General features: G+C 44.8%; 1 protein-coding gene across 1 annotated transcript in view; it reads left to right on the top strand.

Annotated features, from left to right (window-relative positions):
• The window catches only part of LOC307253055 (low-density lipoprotein receptor-related protein 1-like), an 87,368-nt gene that overhangs the window by 40,714 nt on the left and 29,533 nt on the right, over positions 1 to 17,121 (top strand). The window contains exons 7-35 of the mRNA XM_080030897.1: positions 33 to 195; positions 1,049 to 1,271; positions 2,305 to 2,494; positions 2,787 to 2,930; positions 3,087 to 3,323; positions 3,478 to 3,658; positions 4,234 to 4,456; positions 4,601 to 4,790; positions 4,900 to 5,022; positions 5,325 to 5,465; positions 5,846 to 5,971; positions 6,476 to 6,592; positions 6,707 to 6,787; positions 6,892 to 7,059; positions 8,213 to 8,395; positions 9,015 to 9,212; positions 9,736 to 9,981; positions 10,222 to 10,419; positions 11,663 to 11,867; positions 12,060 to 12,224; positions 12,494 to 12,738; positions 13,574 to 13,705; positions 14,867 to 15,094; positions 15,223 to 15,397; positions 15,730 to 15,824; positions 15,987 to 16,136; positions 16,321 to 16,461; positions 16,646 to 16,774; positions 16,873 to 17,004. Coding sequence (XP_079887023.1) covers positions 33 to 195; positions 1,049 to 1,271; positions 2,305 to 2,494; positions 2,787 to 2,930; positions 3,087 to 3,323; positions 3,478 to 3,658; positions 4,234 to 4,456; positions 4,601 to 4,790; positions 4,900 to 5,022; positions 5,325 to 5,465; positions 5,846 to 5,971; positions 6,476 to 6,592; positions 6,707 to 6,787; positions 6,892 to 7,059; positions 8,213 to 8,395; positions 9,015 to 9,212; positions 9,736 to 9,981; positions 10,222 to 10,419; positions 11,663 to 11,867; positions 12,060 to 12,224; positions 12,494 to 12,738; positions 13,574 to 13,705; positions 14,867 to 15,094; positions 15,223 to 15,397; positions 15,730 to 15,824; positions 15,987 to 16,136; positions 16,321 to 16,461; positions 16,646 to 16,774; positions 16,873 to 17,004 — 4,929 coding nt within the window. The remainder of the gene's footprint in view (positions 1 to 32; positions 196 to 1,048; positions 1,272 to 2,304; positions 2,495 to 2,786; positions 2,931 to 3,086; positions 3,324 to 3,477; positions 3,659 to 4,233; positions 4,457 to 4,600; positions 4,791 to 4,899; positions 5,023 to 5,324; positions 5,466 to 5,845; positions 5,972 to 6,475; positions 6,593 to 6,706; positions 6,788 to 6,891; positions 7,060 to 8,212; positions 8,396 to 9,014; positions 9,213 to 9,735; positions 9,982 to 10,221; positions 10,420 to 11,662; positions 11,868 to 12,059; positions 12,225 to 12,493; positions 12,739 to 13,573; positions 13,706 to 14,866; positions 15,095 to 15,222; positions 15,398 to 15,729; positions 15,825 to 15,986; positions 16,137 to 16,320; positions 16,462 to 16,645; positions 16,775 to 16,872; positions 17,005 to 17,121) is intronic.

Here is a 17,121-nt window from a genome sequence, read left to right as displayed (position 1 = left end):
TGCTTCCGTCCTCTCCTCTCTGCGTCCCTCAGATGTGGAGCAGATGGCTATTGACTGGCTGACCGGAAACTTCTACTTTGTGGATGATGTGGACGACCGGGTGTTTGTCTGCAACAAGAACGGCCTGACTTGTGTGACCCTGCTGGACCAAGAGCTGTACAACCCTAAAGGCATCGCGCTGGACCCGGCCATGGGGTCTGTGTGCATTTCCCTTTTCCACTCTTTACTTGACCTAACACTTTACCCTCAGGTGTCGTGTTTTTAGTAACGCCCAAGAGGAAAAATGCTGTTTTTTTTATGATCAGATGACTTGCTGACCAAGCAGGCGGCCATCCAAAAAAAATCAAAGCACTGACTTCCTCCCAGATGCAAACCTAGACAGATACTTGTGGTCTGCCGCATGAGAACTTGCACGTTGACTGTTTCAAGTTCCTGATACTGAAAAGCTGGTATCTCATTCCCTTTTTTCTCTCCAAAGTATCACTTCCCTATTTTTTTCTTTATTGGACTGTGCATTTTTTTTATAATCCATTATAATGACTTAAGAACATTTGTTGCCAAATGGTGTAATGTCAAGAAAACTGATACTTTTTGAAGCCATACTTACTTACTCTTGTTATTACTTTCCTTTAAGCTGCACTATGTAACTTTGGGTGTGTCAGAGAAGTGAACATTTTCTAAGGTATATTCTCATTACTGAATAAACAAACCTTTCCTCACAGGAAAATGTGAACCCTGGAACACTGTTTGAAGCTTCCTTAAAAGTTACTGTTTCACTGTTGTTGTTTACAGCAGTAGGGCCCACAGTTTGGTTTACAAACATATTCTAGTCTTACGTTTGGTTCCAGGTTCCTCAAGGTAATTTTTGTTTTTATTTATTTTGATATAATTGTTCAATACTAAGAATTACATGTAGGGAAAATATGTTTTGTAAACTAACTGCGGGCCCTGCTAATGCAAACAAATCCTCCCTCCTCTGAAACTGCATAGTGCACCTTTAACTGACCCCACTCTTGGTCTTTGCTCCCCCCTTCTCCTCCTGCTACAGCAAAGTGTTCTTCACAGACTATGGCTCTACGCCCAGGGTGGAGCGCTGTGACATGGACGGCCAGAACCGCACTAAGCTGGTGGACAGCAAGATCGTCTTCCCCCACGGCATCACACTGGACCTGGTTAATCGGCTGGTGTACTGGGCTGACGCCTACCTGGACTACATAGAGGTGGTGGACTACGAGGGCAAGAACAGACACACCATCATCCAGGGCCTGCTGGTGAGGTTTAAAAGGATGGCTGGATGGGTTTTTACAAAACTTCATCCAAACATAGGCTGAGATATTCACCCCAGAATATATACTTAAGACTGTTTCGCCATCTTTTAAAAGGTTAAACGTAGCCAAACAGCTATGGCCCCTAGACTCCCTATTGCATTTTTTTTTCCTGTCCTCCCTCCGACTACACACATCTGTTTTTCAAATCTGTATCATCATTGATTTAATCTCATCATCTTTAAAAGGCAGTACAGTTAACCAGTTGTCTCCTCCTGTGTATCTAAGCAAAGGGAGTATGCCTCACCTCGAGAAGAGTCCCTTTTATTTCCTTGATTGATATTGCTTAAAAGACTGTGATTTTCCTGGCTAGTGCCTCTCTAAACATATTAGTCTGTGCCGAGCAAAGCTTGGCCCAAACTTCCATCTGAGTAATGATCTTAACGAAATCAGGACTGCAGTGGTGGGAGGAGAGTGGTGTGTGTGTGTGTGTTATAGTCAGAGGTAATATAAACCCAGCCCATATATCTTTCTGACAGTAGAGGAGAGCTTTGAAGAATAGACCCTTATAGAAGTGAAAACCCTCTCTGTGTTTAACAGCCAATGGGAAGTGGAGCCATTATGCTGCTCCCGTGCAAAGTTTATATTTTCTATTATGCGCTTCGAGAATAAATACGAAATACAATATTGAGAAAAAAAAAAGTATACTGTATATATTTTACTATGCACTTTGAGAACACTTTATCCTTGTAGTGCGTAATAATAAAAAACTTCATCCTCTCACTTTTTTTTCCTTCTCAATATTGTATTTGGTCTTTATTCTAGAAGTGCATAATAAAAAAAGAATCGAAAGAATAAAGTAAAATTCTTCCTCCTCATTTTTTTCTTCCCTGCGGCCCTCATACTCTTTCGTACATAAACCATGATTCATGCGGCATGAGCTGTTTTTCTTTTCCACCAAGAACACCAGCATTTTTGGTAGGAAACTCCAGGCACACTTTTAATTCTGCTGCTTTCATTGTCTCACTGTTTTGTTCAGATTGAGCACCTGTACGGCCTGACTGTATTTGAGAACTACCTGTATGCCACCAACTCGGACGAAGGCAACCTCAACCCCAAGACCAGTGTGATCCGCGTGAACCGCTTCAACAGCACCGATTTCCAGGTGGTGACACGGGTGGACCGGGGAGCCGCCCTGCACGTGTACCACCAGAGGCGCCAACCGCAAGGTACTCGCTCAAGAAAGGCACATCAGCTTAGCTCTTATCTCAGCTGCTGACTCTTATGATCCGTCTCAAGTTAATTAAATACTTCTCAAATAACAAGTTCCGGCATCAAAACAGGCCTGCACATTTGGCATATTTACGCCATCTTGACGCTATTTACGCCATAATTACGTATTGCAGTATGGTATGGTTCGGTACGGCCTGTATTGTGTAGTTTCGGTACGAATACGTGTATTGTTGTACCCCTAGTTAACATTACATGACGCCCCCCTCCTCTCTCTCTCTCCTGGCTTAGTGCGCAGCCATGCATGCGCCCTGGATCAGTTTGGGAAGGCTGGAGGTTGCTCCGATATCTGTCTGCTGAGCAACAGTCACAAGACCCGCACCTGCCGCTGTCGCTCTGGATTCAGCCTTGGCAGTGATGGCAAGTCCTGCAAGAGTAAGTGTGCGAAGACCGAGAGGAAAAAAAAGTGATTTAACATCAATGAATGCCTTTCCATTAGTGATGGCAATTCAGTAACAGTGGTTACAAAACCGCTGAAAAGAAGCCGTCATATTCATTTGTTTGAGAACGTTTTGTCTTTTTCTCCTTTAGAACCAGACCACGAGTTGTTCTTGGTGTATGGTAAGGGTCGCCCTGGAATCATCAGGGGCATGGACATGAACGCCAAGGTGCCCGATGAGTACATGATTCCCATTGAGAACCTTATGAACCCCCGAGCACTGGATTTCCACGCCGCCAGTGAATTCATCTACTTTGCGGATGCCACCAGCTACATTATTGGCCGGCAGAAGATAGATGGCACGGAGAGAGACACCATACTTAAGGAGGGTAAGAATGAGATAATATCCTTGCACGGGATGCTGCAAAATTATAATTCATTTGGGTTATTCCATATCATTTTCTCTTAATTTCTTGATTTTATTTGGGAATTGGCCGGCTAATAGTTTTCCCTTTCCCATCGGTTTCTCTTGCTTATCTCAAGGTATTCACACAGTGGAGGGGATAGCAGTAGACTGGATGGGAGGTAACCTCTACTGGACAGATGATGGGCCTAAGAAGACTATCAGTGTTGCCAGGCTGGAGAAGGCTTCTCAGACCCGCAAGACTCTCATTGAGGGCAAGATGAGCCACCCCCGTGCCATTGTGGTGGATCCCCAGCATGGGTGAGACACAGATTGTTATTTTGATGCCTTTTTAATTGGTTTTCTTTTTCGGTATTAACTTTATGTTTAAGTCCTTATTATAATATTTGGGTGCAGCAGCATTCAAGCTGCGTTTTCTTGTGATAGTACTGCTAGTGTAGTGGGAGGGGACAGTCTGTTTGGAGCTCGGAGGCAGCCTGCAACGTAGATGTTTGTCAAAGTCATTTGACAAACATCTACGTTGCAGTCTGGGGCAGCCACAGTCTGCCCCAGGGCAGCTGTGGCTACTCTCGTAGTTTACCCCACCGGTATGACTGTGTGAACAAATTGAACCAGGAACCCTGTAAAGCGTCTTTGAGTGCCTAGGCAATAAAGCGCTATATAAAACCTATCAATAATAATAATTATTATTATTATTAAATTTAGTGTTTGTGTGTGTGTTGCGGTTGAGTTTTCAATGGATTTTTGGACACTACCTCCTTTTTTTATATGGGATGTTGCATCAAGGACAAGAGCTACATTTCGACGGCTGCGGCTGTCACAGAATGGCTTATCTTGCAGGCCGGCTTTTGAACGTGCCTCTTCTCCTCTCCCAGGTGGATGTACTGGACCGACTGGGAGGAGGACCCCACGGAGAGCAACAGAGGGAAGATCAAGAAAGCTTGGATGGATGGATCCCATCACCAAGTGTTCCTGACCAGCAAGATAGTGCTGTGGCCCAACGGTTTGAGTTTAGATATTCCCCAGGGCATCCTTTACTGGGTGGATGCTTACTACGATCGCATTGAGATGGTTTACCTCAACTCCACTGAACGAAAGGTTGGTCATGCTCGCTGGATGCATTTCTAGACTTTTTGTTTTATTTTGTATTTGTAGATGACAAAAGGATAATACTCAACTTGCGCTTGAACTTGGGTAACACAGTGGGTGATCTAACCCCTTTCTCTTTCCCGATTTGAACAGGTGGTGTATCAGGGGCAGGAGCTTAACCACGCCTTTGGCATTTGTCATTACAAACAATTTCTTTTTTGGAATGAGTACCGTGGTGGCAGCATCTATAAACTGGACCAGGACACTAAGACGGTCACCCTACTGCGCAATGAAAGGCCGCCCATCTTTGAGATCAGAGTGTATGATGCACATCAGCAGCAAGGTATGTCTCCCCTATCCCTTGCCATCAAATTTCACAACTTGCTAATAAGTAAGGTACGATAATATTATTTGACCTTTCTTCTTTGTCTGGTCTTTTTTCTCGCGCGCAGGAACCAATGTGTGCCGCGTGAACAACGGTGGCTGTAGCAGTCTGTGCCTGGCTATTCCTGACGGCAGGTCCTGTGGCTGCGCCGATGATCAAATCCTGGATGTGGATAATGTCACCTGTAGAGGTACTTTAGCAGCTTTACCGGTTCAACCGAAGATCCGTGTGGAGCTTTATGGAAAATTCATTACTCAGCAGGGGGAGTGAAAAGAATTCCGGGCTGTACTTTCCATCTGCAAGCTTAATTATACTCACTTACAAATCTGGAGTTTTCCAAAAACCCTCCACCAATATTTTTGCAACTCTAGGAGAGATGAAAGCCGTCCGTGGCAACCCAAAAAGCTTTGTTTTTGCTTTGGTGCTCGGGCTGTTGTTGCGCTCAATGGCTCATCTGTTTCTGCTTCCTACTCTCCCTGATCTCATCCGCAGCCAACCCCACCTACGTGCCCCCGCCGCAGTGCCAGCCCGGGGAGTTTGCTTGCAAGAACAACCGCTGCATCCAAGAGCGCTGGAAGTGTGACGGGGACAACGATTGTCTAGACAACAGCGATGAAGTCTCAGAGCTCTGCCGTAAGTGTGTGATGTCATTGTCATGGTTACACAGCAACATATGGATAAACAGAACAATTCTCTCTTAGCTAATGTGAACCGAACAGAGAAACACTACAGTTTCCAAGATTGTCTCTGTTTCCATGCAGCGTGTAACGTGACTGTAAAATTCACTGGCCAGCTCTCTCCTCATTAGGCGTTGGTGACCATTAGGGAGGGACCCATTCTTGTCCTGGAAGTCCTTCTCTGCTTTGTATTTAATTTAAAGGGACAGCCTATTAAAGGATTATAGGATCATTTGCCAGACTGAATTGCATATAAAAAAAAAATCTTTGTGCTTGGTGTTAAAGGAAAAGAAAATAAGGGTTTTGCTCTCCCCCCCCCCCCCCCCCCCCCCCCAGACCAGCACACCTGCCCGGCCGACCGATTCAAATGCGAGAACAACCGCTGCATCCCGCTGCGATGGCTGTGCGATGGTGACAATGACTGCGGCAATGATGAGGATGAATCCAACACCACCTGCTCTGGTATGTAAAAAAAGCTGCAAAAGAGCATTTTACGTTCTTCATTCGATATTAATCATGGTACTTTGGCAGGCAGACAAGTAGCAAATTAAGCAGACCTATTGGGATCCCTTAGTTTTTAGTAATTCAGTTACGATGCCAGCATCATTTTATAAAACAGTCCAAGGGGATGTATTGATCTACAACATCAAAGGCAACAGACTGAAACATGGCTATGGTTCCTTGGCTCAGTGTTTGTTGCATTTTATAAGCACTATCTATGTGTTTCAAAAGAAAGTGAAGGGGATTACAAAGTTACTTAATTCAGTTAAGCGATTGTGCAAAAGGTTTGGGAGTTACAACTTTGTAAAGTACACTGCAATTTGGTACATTGGGTTAGAACTGCTTAGATCTTTCCAGGATGTCCTCTTCAACAGTGGCCACTAACTGTGAGCTTGAGTGTTGAATCGGGGATATATCAAAATAGACTTTTTACAGCACCTAACTGTTTCACACCTTGTTGCCCAGCTCGCACATGCCCACCCAACCAGTACCCCTGTGCCAGCGGGCGCTGCATCCCCATCTCCTGGACGTGTGACCTGGATGACGACTGTGGTGACCGCTCCGACGAACCAGACTCCTGTGGTGAGCCTTTACCCACACCTTCACATTGTTGCTCTTTTCTGGAATAGCACATGTTTTGGTTTGAAACGACAAATATGCATATGAATTATTAATTTTTTATTTATTTTTCTGCAGCCTACCCAACCTGCTTCCCTCTGACCCAGTTCACCTGCGCCAACGGCCGCTGCATCAACATCAACTGGCGATGTGACAACGGTAATCATCTTCTGAGACTTCCTTTCCCTTCCACAAGGCTGTATTTTCCAAAACAATTCAATAACTAAGAATAAAATCTTGTGTGTGTGTTTGCTTGTTTGCAGACAACGACTGCGGGGATAACAGCGACGAAGCCGGCTGCAGCCATTCCTGCTCCAGTGTGCAGTTTAAATGCAACAGTGGCCGCTGTATCCCGGAATACTGGACCTGTGACGGCGACAATGACTGTGGAGACTACAGTGACGAGACTCACGCCAACTGTACCAACCAGGGTAAGGGACAAACACTGCGCGTACCAGACAGAGGCAGCGCTGTTCATAACGGCATTGTTTGTATTCTCACCAGCCGTACTCGAGTCAGCTCTTACATAGCATTGTGTATTATATTTCACTGTGTTTATATGTTGATGTTTGCAGTTGTAAAAAGGAAGACGGGGTTACCCCCTCCCAAGCTGCATTTCCTCTAGCTCTGCATGCTCCTGCCTGCCCTCTGGCTCCCGCTTATCATTCACAGAAAATCCTGTCTGTTGCTCTGTTCAGGATGTGATTACGTTTTGTGGTTAGATAACAATTAAACTCTTTCATGGTCTTGTGCAAGCGACACAGATGTTTTGACTGTGTGTCAGTGATATGAAATGTTTAGCTGGTAGCGCTTTGTACTATAGCAATGACTAAGGCAGCGTAGTATCATAGCGCTGCGCTCTCCCTTCAGCAGTCGGTCTGCATAGAAGCACGCGCTGCTGTACACTGGGTGTTCTCATGTTGTATGTACTGTTTGATCCATGCACAAAATGCAGCCAACTGCTGTCAAGTCCCAGCGTGAAAGAAGAGGGCCCAGCGTGACCTGTTGGTCTAATGAGCAATCTGTGTGTGCGTGTGTCTGGCCTGTGTGTTCATGGGCTCTATTGGCTTGAAGTCTGGAAGTCATTAGCTGAAGGAAAAAAGCAATACTAACGCCTTCCCCCTCCCCGTACATTGTAATCCTGTGCTGAAAGGTCTCTGAACCATTTCCTGCTTTAGCCGTGCCAAGAGCTGACCTTTTGCCATGAGGGGATGTCATTGTGCCACCTCCTCACCCGTTCCTTTGATCTGTCCGTGATATCAGTCAGTGAGCTGCGTGTGGCATTGTTGTTTGACTTGGCTCAGTGTCAGGTTGTCAACCCAGCTTCCACAGCATACCTACACATTAATTAATTACTAGAAATGCCCATTGCTTCTCTTCTCACTTTTTTGGCCAAGTGTGAGTGCTCTGTGCAGGTGTTGTTTGGATTTATTTTGATTCCAATCCAGTCATTTTTCATCCCCCCCCACCCCCCACCACTTCTACTGGTGTTTTATTGCATCTTTGACATTTGCTAAACTGCACACTCCATCTTTTTTTGTTGGCTTAACTATCACACTTTGTCTTGCTGTTTTCTCTCTCCAGCTACCCGTCCTCCGGGCGGCTGCCATGTGGATGAGTTCCAGTGTCGGATGGACGGCCTGTGCATTCCCATGCGCTGGCGCTGTGACGGGGACACAGACTGCATGGACCTGAGCGATGAGAGCAACTGCGAGGGTGTGACCCACATGTGTGACCCAACGGTCAAGTTTAGCTGCAGGGACTCTGGTGAGGATGCATGCAGCTTGCTTAGGTACCAGAGGTTAAGGGTGACAATGTTAGTTAAAGAAGTTAAATTGTATAACTATAGAGTTCTATTCTGACAGTTAAAGGGTGCATTAATGTGGGGACGAGGGAGGGGACTGCTAACTGCAGTCACTGACAGGAAGTTAGCTAAACTGACCATTCCGCTTACTGAACCTTTAAGGATGCAAAAATGAAATACTTACTGCACCAGAAAGTTGGGAAATGCTCAGTATTTGTGTGTCTGTCATGCGGGGGCTGCTCCTTATGGCTTATTTAATATGTGTCAAACAAACTGGATACAAAGAGGAGAGTTATTACTGCTGCTTCTCATTCAGCTCATTTCGCTACATTCCCCCTTAAAGGTCAGCACTGTGTCGAGATGACTTTAGAACTTTAAGGTCAACAGCTCGAACATTTATATTAGTTCACAAAGAGTTCACTTTGCCTGACTGCGTTAATCTAATTGAAATGAATTTATGTTTGGTCCGATTGCTGGCAAGACCGACCTCTTAAGAAAGGGCTTGAAAACCAATCACTTTGACTACATTAATATAACTATCTTAAAACAACTCCAGCTATAACATTTGTGTGGTCCTGACAGCTCGCTGCATCAGCAAGGCCTGGGTGTGCGACGGTGACAGTGACTGTGAGGACAACTCTGACGAGGACAACTGCGAGGCGTTGGTGTGCAAGTTGTCTCACCACATGTGTGCCACCAACGACTCCATCTGTCTGCCCGCCGAGAAGCTGTGTGACGGCACAGACGACTGCCCCGACGGCTCTGACGAGAAACTATGTGGTAAAGTATATTTTACCCTGTACCTTCCATACTGATATTTAAAGCCCTTGTAAACCCAAATCCACAAAATCCTTCTAACTATGTAATTTGGGAAGTTAGTTTCATAATTGGAAAAGAGTTGGGCATATTTATCAATCCAAAGGAAAGACATTATCATTTAAGTTTGATAAACCTTACAGAAATTTGGTTAAGATGGTGTGGTTCTTATGACACAGTAAGTATTTTGAACCAATCACGGCAGTTCTCTGCCAGAACGTTCTATAAAAAGAATGACTGTTGCCATGGGCACAGTTTGATACGGCCACGACCACGACCACACAGTCCTGTCGAACAGTCTAGACAGTAAAAAGCTGTTTTAGTTGCTGTCTAAGTTTTATAATATTTATGAAAAAATGATTTCCATCAGATTTTTAGCAAAGCTTATTGAGTCATCCAACGCTGATATCATATATTGATTTTTACTATTTTAGACAAGGCTTCCAGAGGCTTTAACAACTTTTTATATCTGTTTTCCTGCCTGCAGACTTGTGTTCGTTGGACAACGGCGGCTGTAGCCACAACTGCAGCATCATTCCTGGGGAGGGCTTCATGTGCTCGTGTCCCCTGGGCATGGAGCTGGGAGCCGACAACAAGACCTGCCAGATCCAGAGCTTCTGTGCCAAACACCTCAAGTGTAGCCAGAAGTGCGAGCAGGAGAAATCCAGCGTCAAGTGCTCCTGCTATGAAGGCTGGGAGCTGGAGTCCGACATGGAGAGCTGCAAAAGCACTGGTAAGGGAAAAAAAACTTTTTGGCACAAAGATTTTAATTACTCCTAGGAACTGAAGAATTTCTCTTTGGCTAAGGATCGAGAGCAAAGGACAGAGGGAGGGAATACATCGTAGAGACAGCTGTAACAGGATGTGATCCAACATCAACATGGAGTTTTAGTGAATCTGGACTCAAACATGATTTAGATGTACTGTGTTCACACACTAACACTTCTGCGTGTACAACCTCTTTTGCCTCCAGATCCCTTCAAGCCTTTCATCATCTTCTCTAACCGCCATGAGATCAGAAGGATTGATCTTCACAAGGGGGAGTTCAGCGTGCTGGTGCCAGGCCTGCGGAACACCATCGCCTTGGACTTCCACCTCAACCAGAGCACCCTGTACTGGACCGACGTAGTGGAGGACAAGATCTACCGAGGGAAACTGTCTGAGAATGGAGGTGAGGCTGCCAGGGATGCAAAGGTTTCTGTCATTGTAGGTTATGGAGAGAGAGAGAGCGAGAGAGAGAGAGTGATGGGGGATATAGTCTGAATCTATTATACATATTAATAATTTCATTTGTCTTTGTCATCTTTTTTTAAAGTAAAATAAAAATAGTAAAGTGAATTGTTCCTTCTGTGATCTAGCAAATCATATTTTTGCCTTTTGACTGAGAGTTTCTGGGAAATGAACTCCCGCCGGGCCATGCATTTGTCGGAGCCAAATGTTTTTTAACAAAAGTCTGCTGTGGTCAGCAGTGGCGGTTTGTGACCCTGAATAAACCTCCCGGGTCATGGTCAGTCTTTCCTGCTCCAAAACCCCTAAGTCTTCTTGCCAATCAAGGTTGGGTTCCCAGCACAGCACTAAGGGGGCACACGGAAGGCTTTGTCTCTTCCCATTTGTCTCAGTACTCACTGTGCGTGACTGCAGCCAGAACACTGATGTAGCGTAGGAGGCACAACACACTGCAGCTCTAGTTCCCAGCCCTCCAAACTTCACCATTAAAATAGGACTCCTGAGCAGAGACATTGTGACCAACTCATAGATCAGCTCCCGCTGCTTGTTATTGAAGCCATTTCAGAATCTCTTACGTTTGTTGGCATACTACGCGCACACACGCACACGCACACACACACACACACACACACACACACACACACACACACACACACACACACACACACACACACACACACACACACACACACACACACACACACACACACACAGCAATAACTCCAGCATTCCTTTAAGCAAACTGTGAAGAAGGCATATCCAACTCCCTCTAATTAATACTGAAAGGACTTGCGTCTGCATGAGAGCCCGTTGTTTCTGGGAAATGATAAAAAGAGTGGGAGATCTGGTGTTGGATGTTTGTTTGAAGTGGGGCTGGGAAGATATTGCTGGCCGAAGCCACAGTGAGACACAGCAGTAGTGCAAGCCACAAGAGTCAAAAATTCAAAGAAATTCACTGTTTCTTTATGGGGGTTTTTCATGACCCATAAGTGTAGGCTTAAGATTAGCTCTCCTTGATAAAAGAGCCAAGCTTTTGTACAAAAAAACCCACACATTAAAATGTTATAAAATTCTACAAAATATCAATCTTATTCCCTTTCCAGCTTGCTATTCGGCTGTCAAATGCATGATAAAGAACGAAACACAATCCTAGTTTTTAAGACCCCCTTTCTGTGTCTCCACTTCAGCCCTGACCAGTTTCGAGGTAGTGATCCAGTATGGGCTGGCTACTCCAGAGGGCCTGGCTGTGGACTGGATAGCAGGAAATATCTACTGGGTGGAGAGCAACCTGGATCAGATTGAGGTGGCCAAACTGGATGGGACCATGAGAACCACCCTGCTGGCTGGGGAGGTGGAACACCCAAGAGCCATAGCCTTAGACCCTCGAGACGGGTAAGAAGCATACGTAGATCCAGGGATTCCGAGGCTCTCATCACACTTTTAGAAAATGTGATGGAATTTCCAACACCTTTTTTTAAGCTAACAATATATTCCTCCTTCTGTCTTTTCTGTGAAACTGACATGCTCTCTGGTGACAATACTGTGAACGTCCTTCCTCATATCGGTTGATTTTTCTGTTGGCAGTATTTTATTTTGGACGGACTGGGATGCTAGTCTGCCCCGGATCGAGGCATCATCTATGAGTGGGGAAGGCAGACGCACCATCCACAGGGAAACGGGCAGTGGTGGCTGGCCCAACGGACTCACTGTGGACTACATGGAGAGACGCATTGTCTGGATTGATGCCAGGTAGCAATCGCCACCAGTCTCGTAATATAGGGAGGGGATTTCATTGCACTGCATCCGCCTACTCACACATTACATCACCCATTCCCTAATTTTCTTTTCTCTTTGCTTAGCAATATTGTATTTTTTTTCATAAACATGCAGATGTGCTTTGCTTATGTACAATGACACTGTATCAGTGACATGAGCAGAGCAGCCTGTATATACTTAAGCGTATGCGCATATTATCCCTGTTATGTAATGTATACTTCTCGTCCCTAATGCTTCTCCAGGTCAGATGCCATCTACTCTGCTTTGTACGACGGTTCAGGGCTGATTGAAGTGTTGCGGGGTCATGAGTATTTGTCCCACCCCTTTGCTGTTACCATGTATGGAGGAGACATCTACTGGACTGACTGGAGGACCAACACTCTGGCCAAAGCCAACAAATGGACAGGACACAACGTCACCGTAGTCCAGCGCACCAACACACAGCCCTTTGACTTGCAGGTCTATCACCCGTCCAGACAACCCCAGGGTAGGTTACACATGCATACATGCTCACACAAAGCGAGCGCACCCCCCATATCTTAGATTTACCCCAAGCTGACTGCAGTTCTTTGCTGGCAGTGTTAAATCACGACTCCTATTCCCCAAAGATGGCTGACCTTTTCAGAGCTGTGAGACCAACGTGTTGTCTGGAAGCCTCATGCTGTTCCCTTGATCAAAACAAATAAGTCACATCGCTGTTTGGCTTTTCCCACCGGCTGGGTAGGAAATAAAAGCCTCCTCCTGCGACTTAAAGGCCACGTGTTGATCTCAGTCACGCATGATTGACAAGGTGACAAAAATAACGTCAAAGCTGATTTAGACACAGTCAACAGTCTGCCCGTTGACATTAGGAGCCAGTGGCCCAAGGGTGTGTGTGTGCATCACAGAGGCCGTTATTGGAGGCAGGAAAAGAGAGAGCTCACTGAATCTTTGATTGGCAGCTGCAACCAATGACCATGAAAGTGATGAGACAACAAGCTGTTTTGACAGCCAGGCCTGGTTGACAAGGTCTTCTTCTTCACTCTCAATTTCCCTAGAGTGTCCATTGATTGAGAGGTCTTTTAAACTCAAACTAACTCAGGCCTCGCGCATTCAATTATTTACTTATTCTGTTCCTAGAACATATACTTTTTTTATGAATTTTGCAGGGATTCTTTTTGAAAATATATACACAATCATAACCAAAACATATGCTGGGCCTTTTAAGGAAATACCTCCTCTCTTAGTGTTTCTTTCACATACAACATCTTCCCATCTTCTGTCATTTTGTGTCTTTCTCTCTTTCACCACATTTACCTCTTTGACTTTTTCTGCCTTTCCAGCACCTAATCCGTGTGCCGCCAGTGATGGCAAAAGCCCTTGCTCCCACCTATGTCTCATCAACTTCAACCAGACCTTCTCCTGCGCCTGCCCTCACCTCATGAAGCTGCAGCCTGACAAACGCACCTGCAAAGGTAAAGACAGATACAGTCAGACACAAACACACACGTCAAGCGTGTCCACAAAATGCCATATATAATTTATGTCATCAAGGAGCAAGATACCAGGCGCTTTATTTTCTGTAACCTTTTCTCAAAATTTTCACAACTGCTGCATTGAGCTCAGCCCCCGAACATCATGTCAACGGCATTAGCTGTCATCTCCTATGACAGAAGATCTTATTGCATCTTCTCCGTTTCTATCACAAAGCCTTCTTCACTCTCTTTCCCATTTCATTTCATATAATACACTGTCACAAGTGATGTGCTGTTGAGGTCTTTGGCTTTTTACTATGTGATTTTAATGAGTAGGGTTTCATGATGGTTTAGAAGGGATAGCTGTCGGAATCGGTGTGCATGTGTGTCCTTCTAAATGTTCAGCGCTCTCCAGAACAATCCTCATCTCAGCGGTGTAGATTCAAGGATAATTGGATTAGAGGAAGTCTGATGCATTCCCAATTAACAGGAATTTTCAGAGAGGAGAGCAAATTCTCTGCCAAATTCTGACCTCGGACACACTCACAATTTAAACCTCGTTAACAGGGTAAGCATTTTTGATTCAGAGGGGGTCATCTGTTGTCTTTACCTTCTGTTAGGCAGAAGGTGATCGAGCCAATAAGGGCAACATGTTCCTGACTGGTCAGTTTAACCCTGTTTGGATCCAACTAGCATGAACTTAAATAACCTTTTATTCACAGTGTACTCACAAGAATATACTTGGGACAGACCTCATTATTTTTTTTCATACCAACTTTACAAATCAAAACTGACCATGTCTAGAGTTAAGCAATACGCCTTACTTGGTGATAATATGGATTCTAGGGAAATCTGCGAATTCATTCAAGATCAGTGATGAGCAGTGATGGATAGTTTAATAACAAAGATCATCAATGACAATCAACAAAGAGAGAGATTGGAACATAAATGAAAGAATACATAGAATGAATCAGGGTTAACGAGCTTATGGCCCGGAGCCTTCACCTAGTGTGACTGACTCAAGAACTCCAGCTCACTTGGTATTTATCGTCTTCTTCTGTATCCGATATGGTCATTCAGTCTTGAACTTGCAGCTGCATCTATTTCTCATCTATTTATTGAACTTTAACTTGTATTAATGTATTATTTTTGCTTCCCCAGAGTCTCGGAAGTTCCTCCTATATGCTCGTCAGATCGAGATCCGGGGTGTAGACATTGACAACCCCCACTACAACTACATCATCTCTTTCACCGTACCGGACATTGACAATGTGACGGTGGTGGACTATGACGCGGTTGAGCATCGCATCTACTGGTCGGACGTCCGAACGCAGACCATCAAGAGAGCTTTCATTAACGGCACAGGGGTGGAGACTGTTGTGTCTGCTGGTAAGAACTATCACAGGGATATTTATCACTCTATGTTTGCTTTTTACTCTTTGTTTTAAGTTTTCAAGTTTATAGTTAAAAAGAATCTGTCTGAAAAACCTTTTAATTGCGGTTCTAATTCTACCCAGACCTTCCCAACGCCCACGGGCTGGCGGTAGACTGGGTGTCCAGAAACCTTTTCTGGACCAGCTACGATGCCAACAAGAAGCAGATCAATGTGGCCAGACTGGATGGCTCTTTTAAGAACGCCGTCATCCAGGGATTAGACAAGCCCCACTGTCTGGTGCTGCATCCTATACTGGGGTGAGTGTTTTTTCCTGCAATCAATTCGACACTTTCGGATACATTGAACACTCAATGACGAAGTATCTACTTACTGTTATGATGACGCAATTTTCCTATTCTTGCATTATTTTGTATTCACTTGTGGACTTATTTAAGAAATTCGACCCATACATTCAAGAACATTTGCTGCCTACAAACAATTTGTCGAAGATTTAATGCGCAATTCAGCTGTGGTCCTCTGGCTGCTCCTTTTTATCAATGTTTCTACTTTTTAGTACTATTTGATGCTCCTGTTGTGTCTTCTATCGCAATTACTCCATGTCCCCATAAAATTCTTATCCCCTCCGCAGGAAGCTGTACTGGACTGACGGAGACAACATAAGCATGTCTAACATGGACGGTAGCAACCACACCACACTTTTCACTAATCAGAAAGGACCAGTAGGTGAGCTTATGCACCCCCGGCCCCCCTCCCCCCAAATACTGCCAAAAATAATTGACTGGTGAAATAACGCTGAATCTGTATTAAGCTCTACTGGCTGAAATCACAAATGAAGCATATTGGTCTAAGAGATTGTGTTATAGCAGCATTATTCTTTTCACTCAGGCCTCTCTATTGACTATGAAAAAGAGCAGCTGTACTGGATCAGCTCCGGGAACGGCACCATTAACCGCTGCCAGCTGGATGGAACTAAACATGAGATCCTGGAAGGTGTTAAAGGCAAACTTACTAAGGCGACTGCACTGGCTATTATGGGTAAGATCATGATGGCAAAGATAGTACGTTAAATTTCACACTCATCTCACTCACTCATGTGTTCTACATTTTTATGTTTATGGTTACTGCTTTATATTCTAAGAACAATATATAAAATTCAATAGCCAATGTAAAAAGGGTATTACTTGCAAAGTTATGAATTGAACCCCCCTCCCCCCTGTAGGAGACAAGCTGTGGTGGGCCGACCAGGGAACTGACCAGATAGGAACATGTGACAAGAAGGATGGAGGAAACTGGAAGGTTTTGCGAAACAACACCTCCCCTATGATGCACATGAGGATCTATGATGAGGATGTGCAGAAAGGTATGAAGCATGTGGCTCTATTTCAGTAATGAATAAATAGGTCATTTTATAAAGCGCTTGGAAGAATTGGAAATCAAGTTTATGTTAAATTCATTTCTTGTTTCAACCAGTGAATTAATGGGTTCAAATAATGGCAGATGTTAAACTTGTTTTTCTCACTGATCTCCTCTTCCTCCTTTTTAAGCGGGTATCAACCTGTGCAGTAACAACAATGGAGACTGCTCCCAGCTGTGTCTGCCCACCTCGCCAACAACCAGGGCCTGCATGTGCACCGCCGGATACAGCCTCAAGACAGGACAGCAGTCTTGTGAAGGTAAGACGCTGCTTTTAACAGCTACAAAGTCACACGTAGAGTAGGAATGCAGTGTGTCCTGAAGAAAACAAAAACTTGACTGTGCTGTCTCCGAGCAGGCATGGGCTCCTTCCTGCTTTACTCTGTTCACGAGGGAATCAGAGGAATTCCACTGGACCCCGCAGACAAATCTGACGCCTTGGTGCCAGTGTCTGGCACCTCTCTGGCCGTTGGCATAGACTTCCACGCTGGTGAGTAACAAGGAAGGGACATCAACAGCTAGACGACCCTTGCTGGAGTGACAGTTTGAAGCTGTCTTTGGTTTAGTGAAGGGTTAGAGTGTTTATAGAATGACACACAGGCTCTTT

Source organism: Ammodytes marinus, assembly GCF_949987685.1.
Source record: "Ammodytes marinus genome assembly, chromosome: 7".
In the NCBI taxonomy this organism is placed as follows: domain Eukaryota; kingdom Metazoa; phylum Chordata; class Actinopteri; order Uranoscopiformes; family Ammodytidae; genus Ammodytes; species Ammodytes marinus.
The sequence above is the reverse complement of the archived record's forward strand: the minus strand, read 5'-3'. Positions and strand labels throughout refer to the sequence as shown.